The sequence below is a fragment of the Marmota marmota genome, unplaced genomic scaffold (genome assembly GCF_001458135.2).
Source record: "Marmota marmota marmota unplaced genomic scaffold, marMar, whole genome shotgun sequence".
NCBI classification, from domain to species: Eukaryota; Metazoa; Chordata; class Mammalia; order Rodentia; family Sciuridae; genus Marmota; species Marmota marmota.
Genome location: NW_025999982.1, coordinates 9,113,675 through 9,134,326, shown reverse-complemented (window position 1 = coordinate 9,134,326; position 20,652 = coordinate 9,113,675). Strand labels below are relative to the sequence as shown.

Sequence of the window (20,652 nt, the reverse complement as noted above, 5' to 3'; positions counted from 1 at the left end):
CTCCGCCCACCCGCTCGAACCAAACAGTCCCAAAGAAAAGTGCCTTTGTTGCCGGGCCTTTCCCCACCCCCGTCGCTGCCCCACCACCTGGAGCGGAGCCCGGTCCCCTCTTCACCTGCCCCGGGGCCGGCCGGGGGGAGGGGAAGTGGGGCCTCCTAGCAGGGACTTCCGCTCCCCCCTGCCACCCCTCCTCCAGTGGCCCCCTCACTGACCCCTGAGCCCGGGGGCGGGCACTGCCGCCGTATGGTGGGGGCTTCCTTTCTGTCCTGGGATTCTGGCTTCCACCTTCCAGCTCTCACTCTAACCGCCCCGTCCTCCCAGGCTGGGGAAGCCGCGGAGGTTTACAAACCTCGGAGGACACCGGTAGGCCCGGTGCGCAGCAGCACTGGGGACAGTGCCAGGCTCACTGGGGTTTGTCAACTGGCAGCTGTTACTTTTCTTTGGTCCAGCAACCAGACAAGGAGGCAGGGCGAGACTTTTGTACAGACTAGGAAACTGAGGAACAGAGAGGTGAAGTGTTGAGCCCCATCGCAAGGCAGGCTTGCGCAGATCTGAAGTCACCCCACTGCCTTGGCACCACGCGGCCCCCAATGGTCATTTGGCAGACAAGGAATGGGGGGCTCCCGAGACCGGGAGTTTGGCACCACCCAGGGCTCGCTGTTGTCCTGGGCAAAGTACTCCTCGCTTCGGTTTCTTCGTTCTAAAATCGACGGGGTGGGCTTCCGTGGTTCCTGGCTCCTCACGCTGACACTTGGGATCCAAGGGGCTGGCTGACCCCCGGATGTCTGGGTGCCCCGGGAGGGACTACACGTATTAGGCAAGCGGGGAGGAAAAGGATTCTCTCCCCTCCCCCCTTCTCCACCAGCCTTCTCCACCCTGCCTCCATCCCTCTCTGCTGGCCCCCAGGAGGCTGAACTGCGAGGTTAAATAAATATCTGACGGTGGCTCCAGGAAACGAGTCAAGACCGCTGCCGAGAGAAAAAACCCAGACCTCGGTGGAGATCCGCCCCGAATCTCAAGCAGCTCTCGCTCCGCCCAGGATGACTGCGGAGGTTTTGGCCCCCTCCGGGCTCGCCCAAATTCCCCAAGATAGCCAGCCTCCTCAGAGCGGGCGCAGCCCCTCTGCCTCGATCTCCTCTAGCCCTGGCGCTGGGCAAGCCCGGGTCGATGCGCGGGGGTTACCGTATTTCCTCTTGCGCCCTAGGTTTTGAGCGCAGGTATTTAACTTCTCCAACACAAGAAAGAGTGCTCTTCTTACTATGGAAAGGGCTCTATTGGGAGTGGGAAGACAGGAGGCTTCGGTTTTGCTCTCTTAGCTCGACCATTAATTTCTGCTGACCTGCCCTCCTTTAAGTCCAGTTTCCTTTTTCCACCTGAACACATAGTAGGCACCTCAAATTCAGCTTGCATGACTTCAAAATTTCAAACCCTTGTCTGGCCCCCAAATCCCCCACCCCCAGTCCTGCACCCATCAGTCTCCTTCATTTCAGGAAAGGATAACTTGTCTTCCCAGTTGTTCCAGAAGAAAATCTTGGGGGTTACTCTCAACTTTTTTTCCTGCCATAACTCATCTGAATGCTTAGCAAACCTTATTTTGCCTTCCAAATATGTGTAGAAGCTGCTTTTCTTCACCACACTCCACTGAGCTCACTGTTCCAAGCCACCATCTTTTCTTGCTGAGACATTGCAACACCTAACTTGGTCCCTTCCGCACCTCTTTTTTCTTAGTCCATCCTGAACAGAGCGCCCAGAGTTTTCATTTTAAAACAAAAGTCAGATCTTGTCCCTCTTATGTGTTTAGAATCCTCCAGTGACTGTACATCTCACTCAGGAACAGTTCCTTACCAGACCCTACTGATCTCATCACCTCCCTGTCCTTCCTCCTACCCGGCCACCCACATTCTGCTCTAGCCTCATTGCCCCCTCACTGTTGCACAGGCAGATCCACACACTGGATCTCAAAGCCTCAGGGCCTTTGAACTGCTGTCCCCTCTGCTTGAAATAATGCTTCCCCAGCACCCTAATGTACTGACCATCCTGCTTTGAAGTTTTGTCTGACCAACACCCCACCTGTTACCCACACAGGTGGTCCATTTCCTTTGCCCTGCTTTCTTTTTCCCAAGTATTTGGGGAAAGGGTTACTGGGAATTGAACAAATGGCTCCTTACCACTGAGTTACATGCCCTGGTCTTTTTATTTTTTTTTCTTCCAAGACAGGGTCTTACTAAGTTGCTGAAGCTGGCTTCAAACTTCTGATCTGATCCTCTCAACTCAGCCTTCTGAGTCTTTGGAATTACAGATGTGAGGCCCCTGTCTGGCCCAGTAGCTTTTTGGATACTGGGGATTGAACCCAGAGATGCTTGAGCATGAAACTAAATCCCTAGGTCTTTTTAAATTTCTTTTAAAATTTTAAGACAAGGTCTAAGTTGCTTAGGGCCTCATTAAATTGCTGAGACTGGTCTCTAACTTGTGATCCTTCTGCCTCAGCCTCCCAAGTCACTGGGATAACAGGTGTGCACCTCCAGTCCCAGCCTCCCAGTAGCATTTTTTGCTGTCTGGCATGCTGCGTATCTTGCCTATCTCTTTCTCCTAGATTGCAGATTCTATAGAGACGGAGGCTTTGAAATGAGTCTCAGTTTTAGCCAGGGGTGGTTGCCCATGCCTGTTATCCTAGTGGTTCAGGAGGCTGAGGCAGGAGAATTGGGAGTTCAAAGCCAGCCTCAGCAAAAATGAGGTGCTAAGCAAATCAGTGGGACCCTGTCTCTAAATAAAATATAAAATAGGGCTGGGATGTGGCTCAGTGGTCAAGTGCCCCTGAGTTCAATCCCCAGTATCCCATCCCCCTCCAAAAAACAGTCTCTGCCCTAGAGCAGGACTTCCCACAACGAGGCACTCACTTCTGTTGAAGGAATTCGCTCATCACTTGCCCTGCCTGGGCCTTACAGGGAAATAGGACCCAGTGAACGTCTCCCTCTGTCTTGAGAGTGAGTCTATAGTAAGAGATGAGGGAAGGCTAGACTATGGGGCTTAGGTGTCCCTTAGCTTTGTGCACCTGCAGAGCAGCACAGAGCAGAGAAGGCTTACCCCAGGGAGGCTGCAGCCTTGTCCACAGGGCTCATTCATTTGTGAAGTGTCTCTGAAAGTCTCTGATGCACCAGCCTGGGCCAAGACCCTGGGAGAGGCCAGGATGCACAGAGCAAGACCGGGGCCAGCAGTTAAGAGACTTGGGCCATCAGCACATCTGTCCTAGGTTGGATGCCCCTCAGTTCTCCCAACTATAAGTGACAGGCAATCCCACCTGCCCTATATGACTCATGAATAAGACTGAATATCAAATGAGATAATCCCACCATGGACGAGACAAGAATTAACACATAAGGCAAGGTCTCAGTCCTTCAAGAGCTTAGAGTGTGCTCTTTGTAGCTTATCTGTCTCCCAAAGATCCCGCCAAGGTCCTCCAATCTCCTATTTCAGTCTGGGTCTTGGTGGGACCCCTTGGGACTGGAAAACTCCCCAGCCTTCACTTGAGCCGTCTTCCTCCCTGACCCCACACAGCCAAAAGAAGGCTCCCCCTGGTGGCACTTCCAGAAATAACAGGTCTCAGCGAGTTCTGGGCAAGAAAAGCCCTGGTCCTTGACCACAGAAAGGGAGAAGGAAGAGGCCCGAAGAGGGAGTTTCGGAACCTTGGGAAAGAAGCAGGGCAAATCTGAGAAAGAAGTCAGTCCTCAAACAGAATGTCAGACTGGAGGGACCTGGGGCCTCCTACGTTACCCTGTTTTATAGATGAGGAAACAGAATTCAGGGAAAGGGAGGTAGAGCAGGATCAGAACCAGGTTGTCTACACACTCCTCCGCTGGAGCTCGCTCTGTGGCACCAGGTGTCATATGTATTGACACAAGTCAAGGAATGAATAATGTCGATCCCAGTATCCCCTGAGGGCCTCTGAACGCACAGCCTTCTCTCCCAGGGCAGATTCCCAAATGTCAGAGTCTCTGCATCCAGGGTGACCAGTATAACTTTGGATCTAATCTGTGTCAGAGTCAGAGATCAGAGATAGACAATTCACCCGGGCTTTCTGTTCTTACTAGGTATGGATATAGGGGAGAAGATGGGACTCAAATAAATCCTGCTGAGATCCAAAATGACCCGCTCAACTGGAGGGGTGTGTGGGAGGGACTATTATAGTTGCAAGTAGGGACTACTTAAAAAAAAAAACAACTTCATTTTCTAATTTAGTTCTTGCTGCTATTAGCCCATTTTAGAGATGAAAACAATGAATCATCAAAGTTCAAGTCACCAAGTGACTTGCCCAAGGTCAGGAAGAGCCTTCGGGAAAGACCAATGACTGCCTTATTTTTATTGAGCTGATTTTAGAAGGACTTTTCCCAACTGGAGGTGGCCTCCTACCATGGGGGAGATTTCTCTTGCCTTCTTTGGATTCTGGTAGTCGGAGGAGCCCCTGGCTCCTGTTTAAGGTCATGGGGAAGGTGAGGCCTGGGCGCAGAGATTGCAGCAGCAGAAGAGGAGTGCAGTGCTGGGTGGCCAGAGGAAAGAGCTCCTCACTTTCTCAGTGGCTGGCTGATGGAAAGCCTGGATTCTGATGACCCTATGCAAGGGCCACCATGAAAATATACCCATGCTGTCTAGGAAGAAGATCCTGCTCTCCAGTTTCTTTGATGCATCAGCAGGTGCTCAGTAGATGGAGGAAATCCTGGCTGGGACTGGAGGACACCAGGATCTGGATTCCAGTGCTGACCTTTAGACACCAAGACTGCACCATATAGAGCAGAGGGTGGCAACGCAGGCTCCGGAGTCAGATTCCTGGGTTCATGTGCCAGGTGACAATTTCATAGATTTGTGGCCTCGACTTCACCTCTCTGAGCCTCTGTTTTCTTATCAGTAAAATGGGAATAATAGCACCTACTTAAAATTGTTGGAAGCATAACATGAATGAATGACACTAAGTATTTTAAAAAAAATGCCTGGTGCCTAGTAAGTGCTCAATAAACATTATCAACTATTATGAAAGAACCGTCCACGGGAGTTGCATGAGCTAATAAGGTCGATTCACAGACTTAGATCTCAGAATCCTGAAGTCCCTTTGGCTCTGCCATTTTTCTGTGGTTCTGGGGTTGTTTTCTTAGTCTAGAGGGCAATGAAAGTCAGGGAGATATCATACAGGATGGGGGACCCCCAAGGCCTAACCTGGTTGCCCAGGCCTTGGTGCCAAGAGGGTATCTTGGGATGAGTCCCAGGGTCCTGAGGGTCATGGATTGTCCTGCATCCAGCCTGTCCCTTGTGGTGAGCTGGAGAGAGGCTTTTGTGGGAGAGAGGTAGGCAGGAAGGTTCCTGGCCCGTCATGTTTACTGAACTGCACTGAATTATGACTAAATGCCAAGATCTGGCTTCAGGCAATTGCCTAAATCATTTAGGGGTTGACAGGGAAGGGAGGGAGGGGACATGGGGAGCTGGAGGGAGAATGTTCCTGTAATTCTTCAGTCTGAGGTACATTAAGGAGCCATAAGCCATGTCGAGAGCTTGAATTACATTAGAGAGATTATCCTGTTACAGTTCATAATCCTGGATAATATACCGTCTTGGAGCACACCTGCCCGTGATAAATCTCGCCTGTAATGGCCTGACCCTGGGGACTCAGGGACGCTGGGGCAGCTGGTAGGGGCTATCAGAGTGGACACAGTCTCTGCAGAGGCACCTGTGAGGCCCAGTGTCCTCCTGACTCACCTCTGTGCCCCTTGCCCCTGCCTCACCCTGGAAGGAATAGAGGAAGCCAGAGCTTCAGATTTCTCCGTTTCCATTCAAGTTGCCTGATGCCCAAGGATCCCCCAACTCTAACTCCCACCCCACAACCCTGCTTCCTACTGTGGGAGGAGAATGGGGACAGGCCATCTGTATCCCTGTCTCCAGACTCTCTTTCCTCTGATTGCCTGCCCTCTAATCTCTCCAAACCCAGATGCTGAGAACCCGCATTGATATTCTCCTTAGCTCCAGCTCAGGGCTCTGACCTCCTGTTACAAGGGGGTGTGTCATCAGCCACCTGCAGTGTCAGCAAACCTTTTCTGAATGTCTGTCTCACCACAGCACTCAGCATGGGCAGGTCCAGCAGCTTGCCCATGGTCACAACTAGTTGGTGGCAGCCAATCACCGGGCTGTGGCCACTTTAGAATGCTGTCTCTACCTGAGAGCTCTGTCTGTGTCACCGGTGGGCCTGGCCTCACTTTCCATGAGCTGTCGAGCCCTTCCTGGATCGTATCTGCCTTGCCCTGGGGGACCTCACTATCCAAACGCTGACTTCTCTCCTGGTGGATCTGGTGTAGAATGGCACTTGACCCTGTCAGGTTCATCTCCAGACTTTTCAAGGGACTGAATGAACTCATTAACCCTCCCCTGATGGTTCTGCTTACCCAGCCCTTGCCCTTTCTCCTCTGCAGACTAAGGCTCAGGTCCCAGGTCCTGGGAGGCCCAGCAGGAGCTGGGCACCTGTTAGATCCCTACTTCCTCCCTGCATGACACCCCAAGCCCCATCTCCCCAAACTCTGCTCTACTCCTCCCACCTGCCTTCCCCAAGTGCATATGCCCTGTGTCACATGGGGGCACAGGGAGGAAATGTTTGGGGACCTCCTGGGTTAGCCACGTTCCTGGAGCTTTGGCTAAGCCACGTCACTCCAGTCTTCCACAGTGGTCCCCAGAGCTACCACTCAGCCAGCGCTCACTAAATGCAAACCACGGGGATGTATTTTTCCTTGATTTATCTCATTTGCTCCAGGCCAACTGTATGACAGAGGTACTGTCAGTTCTATTTTATAGATAAAAATACAGAGACTCGTATACAGAGTTTAAACATAGTGCCATCTGTCCAGACCTCGTCAAGGGCAGAGCTGGCATTGAAACCAGGCCTGATGTTCCAGGCTTGGGAGCTTCACCATTGAGGCCACACTGGCTGCTTAGGTGAGTGCTGCACCCAGGCTGCTGCCCCAGCCACCCTCCACCCAGGCCACCCTTCTCCAATCTTTCTGGGCCCTGTGGTTTTCTTTTGCAGCCCCCCCCCGCCCGCCACTCTTCTGCTGTGAGGTTCGGGAACTGCATCCCAGGTTGCTGTGCCCCGTGGACTCCTTCCCTCCGGTCCACTCCACATCACTGCTGCCGAGACAGAAACCAAGCAGTGTGATCCCACCTATCCGTTTATTCCATCACTTGTTTGTGGAATCCTAGATTGCCCGTCCAGTGGTTTTCAAACTAGAACACAGTTTTCAAAGAAAAGCTCCTGTGGGCATCTACAGGAGAAATGAGATCCATGGGAGATCTGACTCGTGCTTTTTGTCCCACCCTGTCCACTATGACCCCTTCCCTGTCCTCCCAGTGTACAGCTGGGAAGCAGCTTCGATCCTCTTCCTGCTGTGTGCATGGCAGGAAATAGAAGTTCCAGAGCGAAGTGGGCTGCGCTGCTCATCAGGGGTTGTTTCTGGACACCCCGCCCACAAGGACCTCTTGCTTTTGGTCATTGAGGGTGTCCTGTGGGAACAGTTCACCTCCCCCATGCTCCAAGTGGCAGAGGATCCTGCACCCATTTCCACAGCTGCGTGACCTTGGGTAAGTCATCATGCAGCCATTATGACCTTCCATCTATCCCCTCCTTGGAAACAGAGGGAATAATAACAGGACCTACTGGTTTTAGTTTTCTACTACTGTTCAATAAAACACCCATCATCTCTCGAACCCCCAGGTGTCTCCCACACATGTGACTGGCTGAGCTCAGCTGGGTGGTTCTTCTGCTGGTCTCTATGGCAGTTACAGCCAGGTAGGGGCCAGGGCTGTGGTCATCAGCAGGACTGACCAAGAAGCTGGAGTAGGTGGGTCTCCTGCTCTGCAGGCACCCACAGCCCCACCTCTCCCCCAAGGTTATCTTTCCCACTGGCTAGCCAGACTTCTTCCAGGGCAGCTCAGAGGGTCCCCAGAGGCAAACAGGTGGAAGCTTCCAGGTCTTCCTAAGGCTTAGCCTCAGAAGTGCACATGTTCCCATCCATGCATTCTATTGGTTAAAGATTCAAAGGGAAAGGAAATGAACTCCACATCTCAATGGGGGAATGAAAAATTGTCCTCTCTCTCTCTCTCTCTCTCTCTCTCTCTCTCTCGGCAGTGCTGGAAATTGAGCTCACGGTCCCTCTACCACTGAGCTANATATTTAATTTTGAGACAGAATCTCGTTAAGTTGCATAGTGCCTTACTAAGTTTCCCAGACTGCCCTTGAATTTGTGATCCTCCTGCTTCAGCCTCCTGAGCTGCTGGGATTACAGGCATGTAGCCATCTTTAATCCACTACAGCCTGTGTGACATTGGAGTATTCCAATATTCCATCTGTGTTCTCATCTGTGAGGAATAAAGATATCAATCATGGTAAGTAGTTAGACCAGGGCCTGCCCCATAGTTAGCATTCCCACGTTAGCTGTTGTGATTTTATTTTTAACCCATCTGTCTAGCACTATGCTAGGTAACGGGTGGTGGTGATGGGGGTGACTGATGGCAAACAGTTTATACTCCTGATAATAAATAATCTAGTTCATGGGATAAAATTAACACACGCAGAGATCAAAGTACTGATTCAAGGCATTGCGTAATTAAGGAGCCCATGAGAGGTTCAGATAACACAGACTTGAAGAAACTGAAGGACAGAGATTGGAGGTGGGGGCTGGGGAGTCTAGCAAGGGCTTTGAGGAGAGAGAAGCATCTTTGAGGGGCAGGGTAGTATAATGGTTAGAGTATAGATTCTGGAATCAAGCTGTTTTCAAATCTTAGTTCTGTCACTGTCTGGATAGACCTATGTAGCTTTAGCAAGTTGTTTAGCCTCTTTTTGGCCCAGTTTTGTTTTGTTTGGTTTGGTACCAGGGAATGAACTCAGGGGCACTCCATCACTGAGCCACATCCCCAGCCCTATTTTGTATTTTAGTTAGAGACAGGATCTCACTGAGTTGCTTAGTGCCTTGCTTTTGCTGAGTCTGGCTTTGAATTCATTATCCTCCTGCCTCAGCCTCCCAAGCTGCTGGGATTACTGGCTTGGGTGACCAGTGACCGCCAGGCTCAGTTTCCTTTCCATACAATGTATCTCATCAGTCTTGGGTGAAGAGTAAATGACTTCTTACCTATAGAGGGACCAGAATATGATGAACGTGTATGTGCTAATTACTCAGTAGAGTTGAGTTAGCCTCATAATCTCTAAAGAGAGGGGGGCTTGGGACGGGTGGAAGGAGGGACAGATGGATGGGACCAGTGACTGCAGGTGTAAAGCACAAACACACATGTGTTGTGCTCAGACTCAGAGTGAGAATGACTTTGCACAGGGGGGGATGTCCCTGGGGGTGGGGGCAGCACCGTGGGACCTAAGGCAGAGGGGCAGGGGCAGCGCAGGCCCAGGGAGCACTTGAGACCCGCTCGAGCAGTTTGGACTTGAGCCTTGCAGGCACAGGGGTGCTGTCGATGGCCTCAGGGTGGGAGGCCATCTGGGCTGTGTTTTAGAAAGAGCCCCCGGCAGGCGGGTGCTGGTGGAGTAAAGACAGGGAGAAGGTGATGGAAGTATGAAATGGGCATGTCCTGAACCAGGGTGGAGGCAGAGGAAAGGGAAGGGAGAGAGGGTTGCCTCAGGCTCCAGGGGGACCCCGGTCTCCTGCCCATTTGCCCTACCATGGCTGGCCGCAGCTTCTGCCCTGGCCTCTTCCCTGCTGGGCCACACTTGAAGGCTTAGTCTGGGGAGGGGCAGACACCAGGAAGCACAGGGCTGTGCCCCCCCAGGGGTGATGGGATCCCACCTAGTGTTCCCAGACCCAAAAGAACAATGCTGGGGACTTAGCTGTGGCCCAGAGTGGCCGACTGTGAGCAAGGGCCCAGCGCTGGCTCTGTGTGTGTGTGTGTGTGTGTGTGTGTGTGTGTGTGAGAGAGAGAGAGAGAGAGAGAGAAAATGTGTGTGTGAGAAACAGTGTGTGAGATTGTGTTTGTGACAGTGTCTGTGTGTGTGTGCGTGTGTGTGTGCATGAGGGAGAAGGAACCCACGAGTGTGACAAACAGGAAAGAGGGGGACCATACGTCTATTTTCTTTGAGAAACAGCTGTCTGGCAAGTGAGTGAGAGCCTCAGTAAGAGAAGGGACACGGGCTTGAGGGTCAGTTCCTCATTAGCAGATGAACTGTCCGCCATGGGGCCTGTGGGAGTCTACTCTTCAGGGAAGTCCCTTCTCTCTCTCTCTCTCTCTCTCTCCCCCCACCCCCTCTCCTTTTTCACTATTTCTCTCTTAGGTAGCCTCAGGCCTGGAGTCCCCTCTGACAGTGAGGATTCACCCTTCCTGTCCCAGGCCACCCTGTGGTCAGAGCCCCCCTAGGAGTGGGGCTGGCTGGGCCCTAGACCAGGTAGCTCTGTCCGTCAGCCCCTGAGGGACCTGCCCTGGACCACACCCTTCCTTCATTCCCTCCTTTGACACTTACTGTGCCCGGCCCAGAGTCTAGGGGCCTGGGGCAAGCAGATTCCAGAGTCCCCCAGTGGCCCGCTTTGGAAGAGTGGGGTGAGAAGGGAGAGCTGTCCATTCCACAAGGAGCCACAGGCGGGAGAGTGACAGCCCCTCAGGACTCTCTTCTGGTTGCCCTGGCTCTTCCTGGTTCCCTTCTCTGGTGAGAAGAGCAGGGAGATTGCAGTTGGAGAGGCCTGGGTTCAAATCCCAGCTCTGCCTCTTACAAACCATGGGGCCTGCAGGTCCACCCTAACCCTCTGACAATCTGACCAAGAATGGAGACATTTGTTGCTGGGTTCTGGGGATAATTAAGTGGGAAATGAGTTTCAAGGCCTAGAAAAAGCGCCCTCTCTCCCCTTTCAACTTGTTTTTTTCCTCTTATTCCTTTTCCTTTATTTAAAAAGTATTTACTGAACTAAAGTAAAAGAGAAAAGAAAGGGGCAGGAGTCCGGGTCTGGGCTCCGCAGGGGATGAGTTTCGGCAGGAGTCTCCAGGCCCCATCCCCTAGCCTGGGCCTTCCGTGTCCTGTCTTCATCCTCTGGGAAGTGGGGAGCCACTGAAGGCTTCAGAGCTGAGGAGTACCACGATTTGTCACCTGCCTTAGGACCTGCGATCTGGGGGTGCCGTGTGTGTGTGTGTGTGTGTGTGTGTGTGTGTGTGTAAGGGGGGCAGCGGAGCCTCTGCGAAACCTCTCCGGGTGCCTCCTCTCTCTTTTCTTCTTCTTCCCCTCTCCCTCACCACGACTCTCTCCTCTCTCCCTCTCTCCTCTCCTCTCCCTCCATTGCTCTCTCCCCTTGGGCTCCCCCTGCGGCTTGCCAGCTGCCAGCAGATGACATCTCCTTTCATGTTTGGGGCTGAGCACGGCTTTGAATGTTCGTTTGATTCCGTTAAGATAATAGCTGGTTCACTGTCAGATGCAGACTGATCAGTTAAAGCCTTAATCACTGCCTGTCTCCTCACGCGGCACTTATTTTTTAAGAGATTAATCCCCTCAGCCCTGATCCAGCTCGCATTCAGCTTGGGGGAAAAAAAAAAGCCCAAGGTTTGTGTTACCCTTGTTATTATTATTGTTATTATTGTCCCCGTTCTTATGCTGCATATTAACACCCTCCCTCTGCCCTTCGACTACTCCTTTCTTTTTCCTTCTGATTTCCCAATCTCATCCTGCCCCCATCTCGCTTGTATATTCTCTCTCTCTCTCTCTTATACACACACACACACACACACACACACACACTCTGATGTGGCTCTTGATAGTGTGCGATACATCCAGGCAGAGAAGTAACGTGAGCGCAATGTCCTTGTCCATACCCTCTCTACCTCTTCATGTGCACCTGGGTGTTCTAGAGAGAGGACACAGGTAGGTCCAGGCGCCTGCACACCAGGGCAGCTGGGACAGGTGGCTCTATGACCCGGGCAGAGCCAGGAGTCAGACATGCCTGCCCCACCCCACCCCCCCAGATAGTCACATGTTCTGTGACCTTAGGGAGAAGTCTCAGTGTCTTCACTTGCAAAGTAGGCCTGCCAGGCCTGGGACAGTGGCACACTGTTAGTGACCTGGAAGGCTGAGGCAGGAGGATCCCAAGTTGGAGGCCAACCTCAGCAACTTAGTTAGTGATACTCTGTTAAAATAAAAATAAAAGGAATGGGGGGATGTGGCTCACTGGTAAAGTACTCTTGGGTTCAATCCCTGGGACTTCCAAAAATAAAAATAAAGTGGACGTGGGAACATTTACTTTGGGAAAGCTGAGTGTTGAGAACACGTGCTGAGGGGCCAGGCACAGAGTAGGGCTCAGGGCTATTCCCATTCCCTGCTCCCCTCTCCCGGATTCCATGGAAAGATACTTTCTGGAGGTTTTCTAGTCCCTTCCTGAAGGTGTGGTGTCTTCCCTGGGCCCTTGTGTAGACACTCTTCACCTTATTACCTGTCTCGGCTGGGAAGGACCATCTGCCTGATGCTCTGAGTATTTTCTTTTGTAATTTGAAATCAAAGCTAGAATTCCTCAGAGGACAGTAACCTAAAGACCATCTAGTCCAACTCCTGGAACTACACGGAGAGGCTGAGGCTCAGAGAGGGGGCTGGCTCGTCCCAGGTCACAAAGTGAGCTGTAGAAGGACCAAGACTGAGCTCTGTCCTGGCTTGGCTACATCACCCAAGAGAATCGGTCCACCTACCAACATTTCCTGGGTGCTTTCTCTAGGGGTTGAGGTGTGTCCTGGGCTTGGTGAGATGACTTACAGTGGTCAGGTGCTGCTATCTGCACACTTCATCTCCTTAGAGGTAGAAAAGACAGCACAAGGTGGTGTTCTGGTTACTGAGGTTGATATCAGGTGGAAGGAGGAACCTCCTGCCCTTAGGGCATGGGGACAGGTGACAGAGAAGCCCAACATCCTCCTGGTGAGTCGTTAAGAGCTTGGTCTCTGAACCAGACGGCCTGGGGTTCAATCACTTGCTGATTGGAAAACTTGGACGAGTCATTTAACCTCTCTGGGACTCAGTTTCCTCCTCTAAAATAGGAATGGTGACAGTATGTCTTAGCACTCGTGCAGGACACGCAGCAAGGGCTGCACAGTGTCAGCTGTGACTGTTCAGTGGAGACAGGTTGAATATCTAATCCGATCCTGCCCTGAACGGGGAGCTCAGGGTGCAGAGTTGAGCAAGATGGGGCCCTGATGTCAGTGTGTGCTCAGCTGGTGTGGACAGAGAAGGCGACCCTTCCTTGTGCTTCCGGGGCGGATGCCTGGCCCAGCCTCAGGGAACGAGATGCAACCTCCTGGAAGAGGTAGCTTGTGGGCCCCACCAGCCTGGGGCTTTGTTCTGTCCACTGTGTCCCCAGAGCCTAGAACAGAGCCCGAAGTGGGCAGAAGCTCGGTCCATCTTTGCTGAGTGGACAAATGAAGAGCCAGCTGAGCTCCGTCCTCAAGGAAGAACAGGATAGCAACAGTCCCTTCCCTGGGCCTCAGGACTTGGTTTGGAGGCCAAGGGTCCCCTGGTTATTCTAGGAATCCATGCAACTGACAGGGGCTTGGGAAGGTTGATAAGGATGGGAGTGGGGGATGAGGGAAGAGGCGGAGGAGGACACTAGGGTAGGAGAGTCCATGCCAATGGATGGGAGCAGACATGGGGACATAGAGGTGGCGGTGGTTGCTGCAGAGAGGCAGGGGGCTGGAGAGGATGGGGGTACCTGCAACTTCCTCCCTGGCTGCCTGGCCCGCAGGAGGCCGCGGGGTTAATGGCGTGCCTTCCCTGCCGGCAGTCCGCCCGATGGGCTTCTGATGCCTTTTCTAATTTGGTGAGGGCTGGAGATTAGAAGGCAGGGAGGAGAGAGTTTTCCTCTCGCAGGTTATTATCCTGCCAACTCCCCTGGCGCCGAGGGAGGGAGTCAGCGTGTTCCAGGAGAAAAGGAAGCAGGGCCTGGCATTCTGGATCAGGCGCCCCTGGGGAGCGGGGAGGGCGCAGGGACTGGTGCAAATAAAATTGATGCTATTAATGGATCCGCTGCTGGTGGAAATGGGAGCAGCCGCCTCGGCAGCCGGCGAACTCGGACGCGGCTGGGGGAGGGGCTTCCTAGAAGTGGAGCTCGAGACGCCACCGAGCGCAAGGTCCTTCCCTTCCAGGGTCCCTGGATCTGCCTTTTCCCCCAGAATGGAAGGGCAGCCTCGCCATCTCGCCATTCGGGCCACACTGTCTCTGTCCCTCAGCTGCACACCCCTGCTCAGTGGTAGGCCATGGTCTCGCTGGATACTAACCCCGGCTCCCCAGGGAAAGGCTGATCCCTCTGGGCCTGGGCCGCAGGGCACCTGAAGCCTGTTCTAGAGAATTCCATCACGTATCAGACTCTGCTCCCAGGATACACTGGGGAACAGGAGAGAGACGGGATGACAAGGCCAAGCAGGAAGAAGGAAGGGGAAGAAGAACAAAGCAGGAGGGAGAGGAGGGAGAGAAAGAGGGGAAGGTCACCTGAGCTCAGGGCTCCACCCTGCACTGAGGGCAGAAACATAACGCTGCAGTGCCTAGGAGTCCAGTCCTGTGGGTGGCAGCACAAGGACCCCAGGAGCATCAGAAAAACCAAGGTGGGCTGCCTGGAGGTGAGTCCTGAGCTGGATTCGGATGGGGAGGGCAGAACTGGCCTGACATGGTGGGGTGCCCACAGGTCCCCAGGGGAAGCTGCCACCTTGAGTAGGATTCTCTTCTGAACATACCCTCACTGCCACCCCTCTTCACCAGCCACTTATCAGTCATCCTTCTAGCTCAAGCACCACCTCCTCTGGGAAGCCCTCCTAGACTGCCCAGCCTGCAGCAGGAGCTCTGCTCCAGCTCCTTTATCACTATGTGCTGTCTTCCATACAACGCTGTCTTGAGGCTTTGTTTCCTTGAAGATAGTGACCTTGACTTATTTCTGTGTCCTCAGGGTCTAGCACCAAGGCCAGGCACATAGTAGGGCCCATTTGTGTTTGATGAGTTAATGGTATTTTTTTAAAAAGCCATCATAATTATCAAGAATACAAGTAACAATAAATGTTGGTAAGGATGTGGGAGAAAAGGTTCACTCATACACTGCTGGTGGGGCTGCAAATTGGTGCAACCATTATAGAAAGCAGTATGTGGATATTCCTTAGAAAACTTGGCATGGAACCACCATTTGACCCTCTCCTTGGTCATATACAAAGGATTAAAATCAACACACTACAGGGACACAACCACATCAATGTTTATAGCAGCTCAATTCACAATAGCTAAGCTATGGAACCAACCTAGGTGCCCTTCAACAGATGAATGGATAAAGCAAATGTAGTATATATACACAATGGAATAGAAGTTCATTGGATTAGACAAGGGGTAATGAAGGGTAGGGAGGGGGTTGGGAACAGGAAAGACAGTAGAATGAATTGGACGTCAGTTTCCTATGTTCATATTTGAACACATGACCAGTGTAACTTCACATCATGTACAACCACAAGAATGGGATCCTAATTAGAATAAGTTATACCCAATATCTATACAATATGTCAAAATACTCCTTACAGTCATGTATATCTAAAAAGAACAAAACAAAAACAAATGCCATCAGCCCCTTCTTCTGTTCTGAGAGGAGCACCATAAGCAGGCCCAAGTCTAAGGAGTTTGGAGCAGGGCCCTAGGACAGTCCTCCCAGCCAGAAAGGTCACCCAGGAGGCCTGCATCTGAGGACAGAAGTTCTACCATTGACCTGTCCTTGTTAGTTTAGGGTTGACTATTGTCAAATGACCTAGGCCTGGAGCCTGGGAATACTGAGTTCCCGCTGTGTGTGTGTGTGTTACTGGGGTTTGAACCCAGGGCTCATGCATGCCAGGGTCTTGCTAAGTTGCCCAGGCTGGTCTCAAACTTGCAATCCTCCTGCCTCGGCCTCTTGAGTGGCTATGATCACAGGTATGTGTCACCATGCCTGGCTCTAAATTCCAGTTCTACCCTGACCAATGGACTAGCTGGATGATTGGGCCTCCATTTCCCCAATATGTTGAAAATCTGAACAGCTTTCTTGGATCCTGCGGGGAGGGGGCCTTTGTTCAAGTATGATAATCCTGAGGTCACACTTCTCTGAGATCTTCCCTACTCAGTCACCCCAGAAACTGGGCTGAAAAGACAGGAAGGGAAGAGTGGGGGCTGGCGGGGGCTGGTGGGGGCTGCTGTGGGAGGGACCTACGGGAGAGAGCCCAGCAGGGCAGCTGGGAGGGAGCACAGTCCATGCTGAGGGCTGGGCCATCTGCTGGCCCCGGGGTAAGGCAGGCTGCCAGTCTTGTGGGCAGTCATAGAGGCTGGGAAGGGGTGGCCTCCGGGGCATTCTGGATCTGACATTCCCCCTAGACCAGTAGGGTACTCGTGTATTAGACATCTCAAGGGAATCACTTCTAAGAGCCCCTCATATGAGAAAATAGACAACTAAATAACCAGAAAAGAAAGCCAAATAGTGGAAATGTTCTTTTGTACAACTCTGCGTAATCATAGCAGTAAATAAGAAAATAAATGCTAAAGTACAAAAAAAAGACAAAAGTTATTGATTGATACTAGAAAAATTGGATTAATTTGTCCATGGGGCAGGAAGCACATGAATGAATGTGCAAGTTTTAGAGAATGATTTGCGTAGAGCATGACAGCATCCACTTAGCTTGGGTCTGTAACTTTATCTTTGTCATCATAGGGCGTCATTGTTTATTCTTGAATCTGCTGTTTGAAGGCAGGGATGTGTAGATCTACAGAAAAGTTGACACAAGTGCTAACTGAAGCCAGTTCTCACCATTCGAAGATTTGTTACAGACTCACTCTCAAAACAGAGCACAGCTGAGTTGCTCTGGTGCATCCGCCTGTTCCTGCCTGTATCCGGGAGAGCTCTGTAGATGGACCATCATGGAGTGTGTGACCTTCACTACAGGAGAAGCAACGGAGATGTGCTGTGGAGAAGCTCACCTACCTGTTCTGGAAACTCAACCATAACTGCAGTAATGACTGTGAACACAGCACACGTGTTGCGATTTGTTTTTCTAAGGACAAGTATACTAACGCCGACACAAGATTGCTGGTATATGGTGACACGACCCTCGTTCTCCATTTGGATTTTGCATCTTTTGCACTTCCATATTCTAGAAGTTTAAGCTCCCAACCCTTCCTGTTCCAGGTAAGTTAAGAAAGCACAGGTAAATAGCAATGCATTTTAATCACTGTCATTCTTTATGTGTAAAGGGCATCTATTATTCATCCTTTGGCTTAAGCACTGCCTCCTCCGGGAAGCCCTCCTAGACCACTCAGTTTGCTGTAGGAGCTCTGCTCTGGCCCCCTTAACTTCTGTACTGCCTCTGACATGGCAACCCAAACTGTGTCTTAACCTGGAGGCAGTGGCACACACCTGTAGTCCTGGCTAAGGCAAGAGGACTCCAACCTGGGCAACATAATGAGACCTCGCCTTAAAAATAAGTAAATAAATACACAAATAAAATGAAATAGAAATAAAATCCTGACTTTAAACCTTATTTTCTTTTGAAAGCAGTGACTTCAACTTACTTATTTCTGTATCTAGCATTTTTCTTATATGTAGCAAGTGATGTGGAAATTTTTCTTTGAATGAGTTGGGCTGCACTTATTTGCCAGATTCAGGACACCTGGCTCCTACAGGGGCCCAGCTGTCCCTCCCCTCTCCTACTGGGAATTGAACCCAGGACACTCTACCACCTAGCTACATCCCTAGTTCTTTTTTTTTTTTTTTTTTAATTTATTGTCGACAGAGTCTTGCTAAGTGCTGAGGTTGGCCTCCAACTTATGATCCTCCTGCCTCAGCCTCCTGAGTAGCTGGGATTATAGGCCTGGGCCACTGTTCCCTGGCCTGGGACCAGCAGTTCTCAACTGCATGTGGTTTGTCTCCCTCCTTTTCTAGGATGTTTGGCAATTTCTAGGAGCAGTTTTGGCCTTCCCTCTTGGGGAAGAGGCGTGAGCATGCGATAAATCTAGTGAGTGGAGGTCAGGATGCTGCTAAATATCCTCTAATGCACAGGGCAGCCCCTACAATAAAGGTTTGTCCAGCTCAAATTCAAGAAATACTGTCTGGGAACCCAGAGTGCTCCTACGCTGGCCTGGATGAGCATTACCCCCACCTACCCCCATCTTTTTTTTTTTTTTTGGTGCTGGGGATTAAACCCAGGGCCTTGTGCATACAAGGCAAGCACTCTACCAACTGATCTATATCCCCAGCGCAACCATTTTCTTTTTTCCAAACTCTTAAGAAATGATAGTAGGGCTACCCCCAGATGGCATTATGCCCGCGGGCTCAAGCACCCCACTCTCAGGGTGTCACTGCCAGGACTCCTCCTCTGGGGCCTGAAGTGAAGGTAGGGCTTTGGGGAATTGAGTTCTAACTCTCACGCCTGGCTCTGCCTCTCACTAGGTACATAACAGGGGGCATGTACCCTCAAAGGCTCCTACCCCAACCTCGGTTTCTTACCTGTGAAGTAGGATTTAATAAAATTGACTTTAGAGGCTGTGGTGAGGATCAGCTGAGATAATGGCCACGAAGATAATTGCAACTGTGACTATTAAGGGGTGGGAAATGTGGGACTTGGGGTAAAGCATGCAGGCCTAAACCTGCCTGTTTCTCCTCCTTCCATAAGAAGGTAAGGGGGCTGGGGTTGTGGCTCAGTGGTAGAGTGCTCGCCTAGCATGCACGGGGCACTGGGTTCGATCCTCAGCACCACATAAGTGTAAAATAAAGATACTGTGTCCACCTAAAACTTAAGAATAAATATTTTTTTTTTTAAAAAAGAAGTTATGGCTGTTGGAGGGGGCAAGGGGACAGCCTTTCTGGCTCCCCCATTCCTTCCTCTCTCTCAGGGACAGAGCCCTGAGCCCGAAGGCCGAGGTCTCCGGAGCCCTCTGCGGTAGAACCTAGGGTCTGAAAGGCCCTTGAGGGCGAGCAGCACGCTCCGTCCCACTGGGGCCTGGATGCCACCTCCCGAGACAGTAGCAATTATCGCAATCAAACAGTTGACACCAATTACGTGCGGGGGGGGGGGGCCGAGGGGCGACGCGGCTGCGCGGTGGCTCGGCTTTGCATTTCTTAATGCCGACTGACAGCCGCTGACCGCGGGGGCGCCGGCCTTGCCAGCTCTCAGCTGCTTCTGTGGCACCAATTTTCAGAGCCAAATTACTGCCAGGGCCCGCCCGTTCGCGGGAGAGAGCCTCGTCGGGAGGCAGGCTGTCTGTGTTCTGCGCAGGGGACCGGGGACCCGTGGGGCCGCCTTTTCTGGGAGCCTTTGAGGTAACAGTGGGCCCGGGGCTCTGGGTCCTGGGAGAAGCGCCCATGAGATCCCCACAGCCCGCACACGGGACCCACTGTGTACTGTGGACAGGACTCAGGTTCATTGTATCTCCCTGCAGGTGTGAGGTCTCCCCCTTGACCCCCAGCTCCAGCAGTGTGAAGGCCAGATGGAGGGGGCTTGCAGGGGGTAAAGCTCCTTCCAGATGGAAGCCACCCCACACACGCTTTTTGCAGGAAAATTAAGAAAAGCGTGGGTTCTGGGCCTTCAGGACACATGGTATCCATGCCCCAAGGCCTTGTTGCAGACACTGGACCTGCACAGTGTGGGAGTGAGGACACACTGTTTGCATTGGTGCCATGGTACCCAGCAGGTCGAACCTTGGTTTTCTGACCTATAAATTCTTGCAAGAGTTAGGTCCTGATAAGGCCACAGCTAAGTCCCAGTCACCACTTAGGGTTGGAATCGAGGTCTCCAGGCAGTGAGGTTCCAGGGCAACAGCTTCATCTTCACTTATAGGTGACTTCAGTCCCTGCCTGGGGGCTGCAAGCTCCTCCAGGACCCCAATTCGTTCTTCCACCCCTAGCATAGTGCCAGGCAGACTCTGGCGTCTCCCCTCTGCCTCTAGATCTTCTCCCACCCTTGTGCCAGCCAGCGTCTGGCCCACCTGAAAGTCATGCAAGCCTGCAGTAGGGAGGTGTCTCCTCCACCATCTCCTCCTAACCACCTCCTAGCAACCCCGGGAAGCAATGGTTTAGGAGAGCGCTTTCCCAAAGTTTCTGAATGAAGTTTCCTTTGGACACACAGTGTGCTCTGTGTGTGGAGAGGAAACTTCCCAGCACATACCTGGAGCTTCCGGGGACCCCTTCCAGCCTGTCACCCCTTCCTCACCTCTTAGGGGCATCTCCATTCTATTGTTTCAATCTTGTGAAAAAGAACCTCTTTGGGAAAACTGCGCCTCCCTCCCTCTCCCAAAGGTGTTTGGACCTCCACATTACTTAGTGTAGAAGCGAAGGGACCAGGGTTCCCGGAGGGAAGAGTTGGGGCAGCAGCTGGGACAGGGGCGGGGAGAGAAAGTTCTAACGGGATCACTCCACATCGGCACTTTCGGACACCCCTTGCGTGCTCGGGTGGAGCGCCATCCTGGGGGTGCCAATCTTCCAGTCGAGAGTAGTGGGGGGCAACGGCTCCACTTTTGAGACGTGGCCCACTTAAGTCCCTACCCTTCTTCCCGCTCCAGCGGCTCCGCAAAAGCAGTTTTTGCACGGATCTCAGAGGCCAATTTCTGCCTGCCTCTTTTTGAGTTTTGGCCCAGACAGTAATGACCCAAGAATCCGGATCCGGGCCTCCTCTGTTAGCACT

At 52.0% G+C, this 20,652-nt stretch overlaps 1 protein-coding gene across 1 annotated transcript in view; it reads right to left on the bottom strand.

Annotated features, from left to right (window-relative positions):
* The window catches only part of LOC107143631 (reticulon-4-like), a 63,099-nt gene that overhangs the window by 5,288 nt on the left and 37,159 nt on the right, over positions 1–20,652 (bottom strand). Inside the window, exon 3 of the mRNA XM_015487355.2 lies at positions 350–406. Within this exon, the coding sequence (XP_015342841.2) occupies positions 350–406 (57 nt within the window). The remainder of the gene's footprint in view (positions 1–349; positions 407–20,652) is intronic.